This window comes from Oreochromis aureus, linkage group 17 (assembly GCF_013358895.1).
Source record: "Oreochromis aureus strain Israel breed Guangdong linkage group 17, ZZ_aureus, whole genome shotgun sequence".
Taxonomy (NCBI): domain Eukaryota; kingdom Metazoa; phylum Chordata; class Actinopteri; order Cichliformes; family Cichlidae; genus Oreochromis; species Oreochromis aureus.
Genome location: NC_052958.1, coordinates 33,351,439 through 33,363,595, shown reverse-complemented (window position 1 = coordinate 33,363,595; position 12,157 = coordinate 33,351,439). Strand labels below are relative to the sequence as shown.

General features: G+C 38.8%; 1 protein-coding gene across 2 annotated transcripts in view; it reads right to left on the bottom strand.

Moving 5' to 3' along the window:
- Nucleotides 1–12,157, bottom strand: part of LOC116336354 (collagen alpha-1(XXIV) chain) — an 85,975-nt gene that overhangs the window by 2,350 nt on the left and 71,468 nt on the right. For both annotated transcript variants that reach the window (XM_039600987.1, XM_031760211.2), the window contains 13 exons: nucleotides 11,335–11,388; nucleotides 10,275–10,382; nucleotides 7,690–7,797; nucleotides 7,440–7,547; nucleotides 5,062–5,115; nucleotides 4,889–4,951; nucleotides 4,592–4,645; nucleotides 4,350–4,385; nucleotides 3,413–3,448; nucleotides 2,013–2,039; nucleotides 1,111–1,176; nucleotides 836–1,004; nucleotides 646–755 (listed from right to left, as the gene is read on the bottom strand). In XM_039600987.1, the coding sequence (XP_039456921.1) occupies nucleotides 646–755; nucleotides 836–1,004; nucleotides 1,111–1,176; nucleotides 2,013–2,039; nucleotides 3,413–3,448; nucleotides 4,350–4,385; nucleotides 4,592–4,645; nucleotides 4,889–4,951; nucleotides 5,062–5,115; nucleotides 7,440–7,547; nucleotides 7,690–7,797; nucleotides 10,275–10,382; nucleotides 11,335–11,388 (993 nt within the window). The remainder of the gene's footprint in view (nucleotides 1–645; nucleotides 756–835; nucleotides 1,005–1,110; nucleotides 1,177–2,012; nucleotides 2,040–3,412; nucleotides 3,449–4,349; nucleotides 4,386–4,591; nucleotides 4,646–4,888; nucleotides 4,952–5,061; nucleotides 5,116–7,439; nucleotides 7,548–7,689; nucleotides 7,798–10,274; nucleotides 10,383–11,334; nucleotides 11,389–12,157) is intronic.

Genomic DNA, 12,157 nt, shown 5'->3' with positions numbered 1-12,157 from the left:
TTGAGAAAAAGAACTGCTGATGCTCACAAAGCAAGAAATGGATATGCAAAGAACTGGAGTGAGAAGTATCCTCAAGAAACTTGGAGAGAGCCACACAGTACAGAACAACCCTGTCAGAGGAAGGAAGTGAAAAATTTCAAAGAATCTGGAAAGAAAACCAGTGAGAGATGTGTCTAAAGACCCCAGAGCAACTGCCAAGACACCAGTGAGTTACTTAGCCAAGACAAGAAGTAGTATTTGGGAAGACAGTAACTAGAACCCTGCACAGGAATGGACTAAGACGTTGGAGACCAAGAAACACTGCACTTCTTCAGAAGAGACACCTTCAAGCTAGAATGAAGTATGCGAAAGACAGCCTGAAGAAAGATTAAGCAGACTAGAAAAGCGTTCGTTGCTCAGCTGAGACAAAACTACAACTCCTTGGCTAAAGAGAGTACAAGGAAGTACAACCCTCTGTCTGTCATAGTTTTTTATTTTTGTGAAATAATTTTGTTTTTGTGTGCAAAGTAAAATAATATAAGCATAATGCAGTAAAGCAAAATAAAACAAACTCTAAATGAATCAAAATGAAACTTTTCTTGTACTGTCATGTTAAATACTGTAGTCTAAAGCAAAAGTGTCCTTTTTTCACTCGTTCAATGTTACCTTATCAGTTGACACTGGATGTAAACAAGTCTGTCCCCCTGCTGTAAAGTTGCAGAACACCTCGAAGGCATCAGACGTACAGCCCAGGTTTGGATCAACCCAGAACCAACCTGAAAAGAGAAGAATATTAATGTTAAGACCTGCTACCTGTGCAAAATAGTGTCTTCAATGTATGGGTGAAGATGCTCACCGTCTTTTAACTTGTGCTGGCAGTCCAGCAGGTCTTTGCAGACACGAGCTGGGTTCTCCTTTGTCCCGAGAGGCTGTTTGATGCTCTCGATCACACTGCTCAAATACTGTAGAGTCTTAAGTACTTCCGTATTCTGGTCTGGCATGCTCATCTCCATGTTCTGGAAACTCTAGTTAAGGATGGGGACGACAACACTGTCAACTCTCAAGTTTTAACCTGACTTCACAAATCTACTAATCCATAACTTCTCTATCCATCCTTATAAAGTGCTTCACCTCTGTCCTCAGGGCACCATTGGAGGCGGATAGACTGTAGAGTGCTAAGTCGTCATATAACACCCTCTGTGGATTAAAAATCAACATATTCAGTTCAATGAAAACAATTCAGTGCCTTCATTATTAAACGGAAAGATTTTAATCTGTCAGCTTACTCATTGATTAAGGAAATACGGCAGCAGAAAGACATGTCCAGTTTAGTGAGAAAACTTTAATAGCGTCAGCGTATACTTTAATACCAGACAAGGGCAGAAAAATAAGTCTTGGATCAATAAACAGCCACATTCTTGATTTTGGTCGCGGGAAAATTAACACATTCCCCTTAGTATAAACACCGCAGCAATCACTGAATGTGTGTACACAAAAAAGGCAGCTGAGTTGTTTGTTTAAGGGGGTTCTTGGAACTGTTTGAACAAGAAAAGGTCATGTAGAGAGCAGAAAGCTGCATGATATCCAGAATCTGGGACAAACAAGAGCAGCCATGCCAGAAAAGGCTTTGTCAGTGCTACTGAAAAAACAATCACAGGGATCTTAGTTATTATTGACATACACCATTTGTTGGCTCATCTAGACTAAGACAGGAAACAGGTGCTTGTCCTGGTTCGATCATACCCTGCCACTGCTTTGCTCTCAGAAAAAAAAAAAAAGGCTTGTATTACTTATTTTTTACTAAAATGTTTATTTAAGCTTGAAAAAGCACACATCTTAGGTTTCAGGAAAGAAGAGAAGAAAGAGAGAGATGTAACTCACTTACCCCCCCCCCAACCACAATGAGATATAAATACATACAGGCTAGGTAATATATATTCAAGAACTGTACATCATTACAACATCTGAATTTTACATTAAAGCAAGACTCCTGCTGTCTAGTCAATCTTGTCTGCATTACACAAAATACTTACTGTTGGACCAGGAGCGCCAGGGGGTCCCTGGGGTGGTAGAAAGAAAAGGACAAAATGAGTAACACACACAGAAATGATCTCATTGTGGTTGCCATCATTTCACTTTTTGGTTTGTCATGTATGTGCCAATGGACTCTGTGAAGAAAATGTACACTGCAGGAAAATGTTAGAGTGTACAACCACAGAACTGCCCTAACCCCAGCTCGCCATGTGATTCTCTGAAGTCTTGAGTCACTTCTCACTTCTTTACGTTTTGCTTCCAAGGAGACAGATTTGGACTCCAGGCTTTCTGTAAATCTTTCAGAAGTTTTCTTTCGACTTTGGCTGCTCGTTCACTTATTTTTAGTCCAGTTCTTACACTTGAACATTTTTGGAGGAATGTTCTGTTGATGTTGTTTTTTTGTCTGTTTGTTGAATCATTAAAGCATCAAAGAAGCATCTAGTGTTATGTATAGACCAATTTTAAATTGTTGCCGTCCCCAAAACACAATTAGTTTCTTTAGCTGAATCTAAAAAAAGAAGAAGAAAAAGCAAGCAGCCTATGATAACAGTTTGGTCAGCATAAAATGTAGCTGCACTTTTGCAACAACATGGTGAGTTATTAACTTAACATAGTATCTGAAACTCATGCCCGTAAGAAACAAGACAAAATCCAACAAAGACATGACACAGTAAATCAAAGGCAACACCAAATTTGAATCTAAATCATTATCAATATGTAGGGGGAGAAAGTCAGGAGAGAGGTACCAGAGGGAGTGTCTACAGCAAACTGTAAAACATGGTGGAGGCAAGAGAATACCATGAGATTTTGATCTACCATGCAGTACCATTTGGAAAGCATCTGATTATCAATTATCAGCTTGTTGACCTTTTTTAGCATGAAAATGACCCCAAACACGCTGCCAATGCGGCATAATCACACCTGGATACACACAATGATGTCAGTCACACGTGGACTGGTCTCCCCAGAGACCTCAACATTATTGAAGCCGTGTGAGATCATCTTGACAGAGAACAGAAAGAAAAGCAGCCAACATCCAAAGAAGAGCTTGTTCTTCAAGAAGCTTTATGAAGTTCAGACTGTGCTGAAGAATAAAGGTGGTCATACCAAATATTGACTTTCAAACTCATTAGAAGCACACAACCTGAGTTTTTGCCTTTCATACTATATTCCGATGCATGTTTGCACATTTCAATAATTCCTTGCATCTATTTCTTATTTTCTAGCAAAATATAAAGAAATGAGAAGTGACTCACAACATTTGCACTTCTGTATATTTGACCTGTAAAAACTCTCATTCATAATTGTTCATAATCCAAAATAACAGTGAAATATATACAGTAGTTCTGTGTATACAGTAGGAATCATTCTGTAAAGTGATAGTGTAGTTAGCACTTACTCTGGGTCCAGGGCTTCCCTGTGGTCCTTGAGGCCCCTGAAAGAGTCAGGCACATAGAAAATAAGCGTTAAAATGGCTAAAATGATTATGATACCCAGAGAACTACTACATAAATAACACACACTACGAAAAATTAAATAGATGAAATAAGTGCAGCCTCACAGTGAACAGAATGGAACAGATTCGTGATTCATCTTCCTTCAAGCGCCTTGAGGCGACTGCTGTTGTGATTTGGCGCTGTATAAATAAAATGGAATTGAACTGAATCCTTCTCTGAGATGCTCTGTAGAGCGACAGAGGCATCATTCACATACTGCCCCCTCTGGTGGACTAGGGACACAACATTGGTGCAGTTGAACTTCATGAAGTCTGTAAGTGGGATCCCAGGCACTTCCTATCCATACCATACTGTGAGACTATGCACATTTTAACAGCATCTGAGTAAAGCCTAGGATTAGAGGCCCACTGAGTACAGTGTGTTTGCGTGTGGTAGGGTGAAATGCAGAGGGATTTGCAAAGAACTGACAATCTAACTACCATGACTGAGAAGTGACTGTGTGGATTACACTGCAGCTTTCCCTGCTAACATTTTGTCAAAGCACTTCCTCAGCATTGTTTACACAAGAGGACCCCACACTGAGCTCTGGGAGAGCATGCTCATTATGACTCAGCCATAGCCTTAGCCTAAAGTGTCATACAGCACCGACACTTTAGGAAAGCCATATAAACAAAACTACCACTACACCCTAGCTCACATTCCTGTAACTTTCATCAACTACAGCTCTGTTTTTACATGCACAAACTGCTTTGAGGTGGCCGCTAAGACAACCAAGTGTTTCTCAGTCAGGAATGTTTGACACTTTGGCAGAGTGCAGTCATGACATAATAATACAGAAGACTTTCCAGGTTTTGATTAAAGGGTTTGATTGCATCTCACCATTTCACCACTGTTTCCTTTTGGACCCCTTGGTCCCTGCAAAAAAGGATAACATAGCATAAAGACACATACAGCGCTGTATTCCAATCTGTATTATCAATCAACATGGCCAGAGATGAACTCTCTTTATTGGAAATTAAAGAATACATACAGTCAAAGTCTGAATGTGAGAGTGTAATAGTTCCCTTTTCTTTGTACGAGTCTTACACACACATACACAAAATGAGAAAAAAAAAACCTACAGGTTGTCCCATTGGACCCATTTTTCCTTCAGGGCCTAGAGGTCCAGTGAAGCCCTGAAACAAATAGTGACATTGCTGAAAAGGCAGTAAAAACATCTATAAAGACTTCAAGGTGTACTGCACGTGTGTCTACTTTCATGTTCTCTTTATAAACACTTTGACAACAGGGAGCAAAACAAAAATGTATTCATATTTCTGAAAGTTCTTTCCTGAGTGGGATTTGATTTAAATCAGTACTTCTGAAGAAAGCACCATTGTGTGCCTACCTGGTCCTATTTCAGTTTCTATTAAACTCACCAAAGTACCGATAGGACCTTTAGGACCAGGGAAACCTCTCAGTCCTAAATCACCAGTTGGCCCCTGTTTCAAGGAAAAAGATATTTGTTATTTCTTGTCCAAACCTCCTCTCCCGTTATTTTTTATCGTTTTTTTATACGCTCTTAATACATGTTGGCTACTCGGTTGTTTACCTTAGGTCCTGGTAAGCCCTGTAAACCAATCATGCCCAAATCTCCAGTTTCCCCCTATAAAAAAACAAAAAACACAATATGCAAAGAACGACTCTTTAAAAAAATTTTTTTTAATCGCTTATGTCATGTAATCGGGGCTGACAGTAAATCTCTCAACAATATCCTCAGTAGAATTACGTAGATTTACTCATAAAAGTGGGTCCCTAAGACAAATAGGTCTTAAGATACATACAAAACATATAAAGTCAACACTTATTATTGGAGATAATGGACAATAGAAAATAAGTTGTTTATTTCTTTCATCTCCAATGGAGAAGACAGGAACTTGATATTTGATATTTAATATGCTGAACATACAATAGTTAAAGACATATAGCATGTTTATGTGTATGTTCACACTTATACATCTTTTGAGGACCAAAAGTACTTGTGGGACCAACAGTCCCTTATGGGGCCCAAATTCGGGGCCCCACAAGTCTGAAGGCATTTTTGAGGCTCAAAATGTGGTTTTAGTGTCAGGGCTACAGTTAGCCTAAACCTAACCATAACCTAAGGGTTAGGCATTTTTGATGGTTAGGGTAAGGGTAAGCGGCTAGGGAAAGCATTCAATTAGATGTCCTTACTAAGATATAAAAGGCAAGTGTGTGTGTGTGTGTGGAGGTGGGGTTGTTTTACTTGATTTTTCACCCAGTTTTAATACCAGACACAACAGGGACACTAGGCAGGCCTTATAAAGACTCTTCTTTTCTTTTTCAAAAGAACTGGGGCACACAGACAAGACTTTCTGTCTCAATCTGCAGCCTCAGTGCACACACTCACATAACCTAGACACACTGCGAGGGAATGGATGTCTGCGTCCTATCCTGTGTCTAAGCACATGCTGTCCAGGGTGGCAGACTGTGTTTGTACAGCCAGTCTTCCACATTCTTTAGACAGCTCCACTTTGAAACCGGTGACTCTGGCCGAGAGACTCTATTGACTAAAACGTGTAAAGGGATCTGACCCAAGGGTCTGAGTCTCCTCTCAGTTTCAGGAGCATCAGTGGAGATAACTATAGGAGGGGAGAGCGAGGGATTAAATGCTGTTTCTTTTTTCTTCTTCGGGGAGTTACATAACTAAAGGAGCACCTCTTTTCCAGGTCCCTGGAGTGTGAGGATCTTACATAACTTGGCCTCACCAGGCGGAATGTTTCCATTCCTAGTCTCGCCCAGATAATTTGTTACTCTACTCAGGTTGGAAAAGTGTCAGGCACACATTAAAACCTCACCAAAGATTGGCTTCATAGGTCCCTGAAGCTATATTTAGAGAGGTATTAAAGAATGTATATAAGCTTATGAAGCCATATTTCAACAAGTGCATTCCAGTGGAAAGTAATGTATATACTCTACCGGGTACATGAAAAAAAGACATGACAAGTATCTGTGAAAAACACACAGCCTGAAATAAAAACTGTACAAATGTGAAGATTAAAGAGTTACAAAAATGTGTCAGGCATAGAATTTAAAATAACAAAATAAAAAAAAAAATAAAAAAAAAAAATATATAAATATATATATATAAATATAAATATATATATATATAAATATATATATATATATATATATATATATATATCTATATATCTATATATATATATATATATATATATATATTTGATATCCTTCTTTTAATATGATGTGATGGAACTAGTTAATTTGATTTTGTAGAACTGTCTCTGAATGTGAATTCAGCTAACAGCATCCTGGTCCTTCGCCCCAGCATTCTGAGTTTGATGGAGCTTGAAGTTTTGGTTTTTGGTTTGTTTTGGGGTTACATTTAGCGTATCTGGTTGTATTCCTTGTTCCTGGCAGTTTATTCCTCCCTTTGTGTTTGTCCTCTTGTGTCTAGTATTCTGCATTTTGGTCAATTTATGTGTCTGTGTTTCCCATCCGTTATCACACTTCTTGCCTCCCCTGTGCCTCGTTGTAAGGGTTTGAAACACCAGCAACAAACACTGTTTTAAGTTGAAATCCTGTCCTGCATCAGAGTCATAATTCTGTCTTCTAAACACTGTCCACGATGAACAGAACTGATCCTCAAACATACAGTTAGAGCCAAAAGTTTTGCACACTGACACCGTTTCTGTGCACCATCGCAGTTGATTTTAAATCAAACAAACAAGATGTGATTGAAATGCAAATTTTCAGCTTTAAATTTGCTTTAAAAAGAGTTTTTAAATTAACTGTTAAGGAATTGCAGCTATTTTTTATTTATAGGCCTAATTGTACGTCAAAACGTTTATAATAAATCACAGAACTACCACACAGTTTACAACAAACTTTGCTCAAGTACTATTAAAGATTGACTTATATTTTAGGACTTTGCTTGCATGTACTCACAGGCTGTCCTTTGGGTCCTGGGTCTCCTTTCTTTCCCTGGTCACCTGCAGCCCCCTTCATGCCCTTGATTCCAGGGGCCCCCCTGTCTCCTGGTAGGCCAGGTTCTCCCTGATTCAATAAAAGGTCAACAATTAAACAGTGTAGGTGCAAGTTACAATAGAATTTTATTTCACCTTAGATGACTTTCATCTATCAAAACTCTGCAAAAATTCAGAATAAAATGGGTCTTTATAATGATTAACATTTCCACCTTGTGACCAGGCGGTCCCCTTTCTCCAGAAGGTCCAGGAAGTCCAAGTTCTCCCATGGGACCTGGCCGTCCAGCAGGCCCTTCCAGTCCCACCGAGCCCCTCTGACCCTACATACACACAAGAGGTGATTGAACAAATCTTTGCCAAGGTTAAAAAGGTACTAAAGTTAGTGTGCTTCCTCAAAAGGCACAACACAAAATCCGCAAAACATTATACCACTGTTTAAAACTCTACTCTACAATAGTAAATGACATATATAGTGACAAATTTGAGGTCTATCTCATGGGTGCCTCTTCTGTTTAAATGTTGCTATTAAATAAATGACACTCAAACTTCTGAAGTGGGATTATCCCAAAATACACTAACAAAGCAGGCAAAACCACAAGCATAGTCCTCTGCAAAAACTAAACACAAGTGTATAAATGCATGTTGGAAAAATCATTTGGAACTTGAGTGTTAGTGGAGAGGGTTATTTACTGATGGTAAATATTGACATCTACTACAATTAGTTGCTATAGAGTACAATGACCACTATTTCCAGTGTTTCATTTTTAAATATATAAACAAAAATTGTTGTATTGAAACAATTTTAGAACACGGGTTCTCGACAGCGTATGCCTAAAGGCGGTCCAGAAAACCTGTTAGTGAGTTGTTTTTACTTTGCAGACCACAGTGGTTTCCTGCTCCATCAGCAGTGTAGTGAGGCAGCAGGGAGCCTGAGATTTTAAAATAACACACTCAGTGAGTTGTTGCCTCGCATGTGGCTGACAGTGAAGAGACAGGATACTTTAGGAATTTGGGTGGAATTACACCACCAATGGTTTACTGGATGAAACCCACAGTATGCAGGTGTTGGCAGACCCTTACATAAACCAAGGTCTCACCAATTTACTCTTCACCTTTCCCCACATACAGGAATGCGGGTAAAAGGGGCTACGTGCCATTTAGAAATAATTTTGACCTCTAATCAAAAGAACATGACTCGGAGGGTAAACATAAACTTGTTGAATTTGAGCCCGAAAGAGACCAATTTTAACTTTTCAACTAATTAACACACAAGATGGTCTGTAAATGTCACGGATGGCAGACCAGATTAAACCTAGATAACAACATCCATGGACTTGACATGTGATGCTTCATTAAGGAGACCTTTGAGATATAATGTATAATGGGTTCATCATTTTATCATCACTAAGTTATTGCCAAAAATGTCATGTACGAGGTCACAGTGAATTTTGTGCCACCTTTGGCACAAAGGGCAAAGACAATGTGGATAATTTCACAAGGATTTATGAAACGTGACAGCTTTTTCTTGACAGCTTGAGTGAAAAACTGAAACTGATTCACTGTAGTGCTACCAGTAAACAGTATAGTCTCAGCAAAAAGTGCCTTAAGCACTGAAGCAACTGAAGGTAACAGTTTGTTTAATCATTTGTGACCTTTTTGTGATGTCATTGAATGTACAATAAACATAAATATAAACAAAAAAGATATTTTTGTCACAGAAAAGCTGCCAATTATTTGAAAGGTGCTCTCCAAGACTCAGAATCTGCAGCTTTTAAACATCTGTTTGATTTAGACTTAAACTTAAGGAGTGAAGAATGTCCTTTATCAAGTAAAACAACAATGGTGCTCTACTACAACTCTGCAGAGCTGAAAATCTGCCTTCTTTTGGAGCTCAAAGTAAAAAGTGATGCAATGTCACATCATTGCATCACCTTTTTACACAGCAACGTAAGACATAAGATAAGATAAGATGACCTTTATTAGTCCCACAGGTGGGAAATTTGTTTTGTTACAGCAAAGTGCAAAGTTATGTAGCATATTACTATATTTAAATTAGACAGACAAGGGATTGTTCACCTTCTTTCAACACCAGTTTATAAGAACAGGTCTCTGTGAATAAAATGCTAATTTAAAAAAAACACAAGTGCAGTTGGGGATGTTACCAATAAGAAACAGTATAGTTTTAGTTCATCTGAAAAGCATCAATGGCTAAAATTAGCCTCACTAGACTTTCATACAACATTATCTAAATGAAAGCCAGACCAGTAGGACTTGGCTTTCCAGCTTGGCTAAAAGGACTTTTGCACGCATGTAATCCCAGTCCACTTTGGCTGCATACATATTTGGAGAGGCCCAAAATGAAGAGGCCAATCAAATCAAACAAGACATTTAATGATCAGTCCAAGTCTCCAGTCTCACTCGTACAACAACAGATGGAAGGAGCTGGAGTAAACCTTTGGTCACTTGCAATTCCATAAGTCCCATTTGTTGATTTTTGTGGTGCTGCAGTGGTATCTTTCCAAAGCACGCCACAAGTCTCCAGTAAAGTTACTGCCCTGTTGACAGTTTAGCTGTGCAACTACGTCTTTCAACTCCTTCTGCGACCAACATTAACAGTGCTCGTGGTGCAAAAACGTTCAACTGAACTCTGCTTTTTGAATATATTTCATTAATGTGAGTCTATTGAATTGCCTAAAATGGAAAGCTAATCAATTACTTAAGACTACCGTAGTTAGCTTTTGCTATAATGTTAATCCCAACACCAAGGAAACGCTGCTGTCTATATGTCACTGATTACCTGTCGACCTTGCTTTCCTGGAAGTCCTGCTAAGCCAGTCGGTCCCGGGGGGCCATCAGAGCCTGGATAACCCTTCATTCCTGTGAGCCCAGGTAAACCAGTCGGCCCCTGTTAAATGACAGTGTCAGTTTCAGCCTGAGGGGCATTTAAAAATACCATCAATCTTTTCGTAAAACACCACTTTCCGTCAATAATCTTGTGACTATATTTACACCTGTGATTCTTCCTCTGATGCTTAGCCTGAAGCACTGAAGTCCACCGTCTGGATCGTTAGAAATTACAATAAAATATTTATCCTGGTCTTCTCTGTCTTCATATTTCTCAGTTACTTTGTCTTTCAGTTACTTCCTGTTTTATTTTGAAGGTTGGTTTTCTTGTGTGTCTTGCTCTGGGTTTTGTCTCCTGTCTTTGTTCCTTTCCTGCCTTTTTATTTCCAACTGTGTCTCATTGTCAGTCATCCCTAAGACTCTAGTCTTGTCTTTCTCTTTGTGTAATCATCTGCTCCTAGATGTCCTACTTTTGTCTTTAGTTTGTTTTAGTTTAGTTTTTGCATTTTTATTACAATCCTGTTGGGTTTTGGCTTATCAAGTTTTTTATATTAAAGCTCGCATTATGTTCTGCATCAGACTTCTTTTTGTCTGCATTTGTGTCCTCTGATGCAGTCATGAGTATTAGAATTCTCCATGTTTATTGGTCTGTTTATTTTATCAATGATCACTGTTGATCTTGTTGTGATTTTTTTTTTTCTTTTACAGGAATGAGAACCGTGTAGACATATCCAATAATTTGATGATGCAGAAGATTCTCAGCTAATGTAAAGAGGAGGCTGCTTCTCTTTAGGCCAGGGTCCCAATTCCACGAGGGCAGATGTCACTTGATCCATCACAGCTGATTTAAATGGATAAATTACTAACATGTCTTGAAGTTCTCCAGAGGCCTGCTAATCATGTGATTCAGGTGTGTTGACCCAGGGTGATCTAAAACCTGCAGGGACACCGCCCTCGTGGACTGAGACCCCTGCTTTAGGCCATTCACTTAATTGAGCTAATATGATGCTTACTTCAATGCCGGGAGCTCCAACCAGACCTCTTGCACCTTTCTTTCCAGCCAAACCCTAGAAAAACATAAACATGAAAAATAACATGTACATTTGCATTAAAAAGAAAACAAAAATGTTTTAGTATATCACTCTCTAGACAGTAAAAATTTGATTTTTACTATACTTGACAGAGAAATGTTTCAGTTTTGAGTTAAAATCACTGAATACTGTTGGAAGAAATATCCAGATCAAAACTTTTATGGATACTTTAGAACCACAACAGCTAAAAACATAAACCCACTGACAGTGATTTATTCATAGTCCCAGAGAGATATTGTTTAAGAAATGCTTTATCAAAGCTGTTAATCTAAAACAGGCATACAGAAGATCCTCACAGTTTCCAGTGTTTCCTGGCAGGCTGCTAAGTTCTCAGTGCTTTTAAGCATATGGAAATACAAGTTGCATGTTAAGGTATTGCACAAACTTCATTTGAACTCAAGTTTGGCGAAATCCACTGAAATGCTTGGACAGTATGTGAACTGCTTATATAATCACTCTTCTATACAAGCTGTTTCACATGTGGTGGTGAGTCAGTCATGTCTGTACACCTGTGACACTTCAAGATTACAAAAGGCCATATGGAACCTGATCAAGGAGCGTCAAAGCTGTTGCACGGGGAAATCATACTTATGCAATTAGAAAGCCTGTGAAGACTGAAGGCTCTAAAGAACATGAGACTAAGCAAGCAAACCTGTTAGTTCAAGGTAGCACATGTTACTAAAAGCTGTCTGCAATTTAAGTATCAAAGAACAAAAAGCAATGAGCCATTAATAAACACCAGATA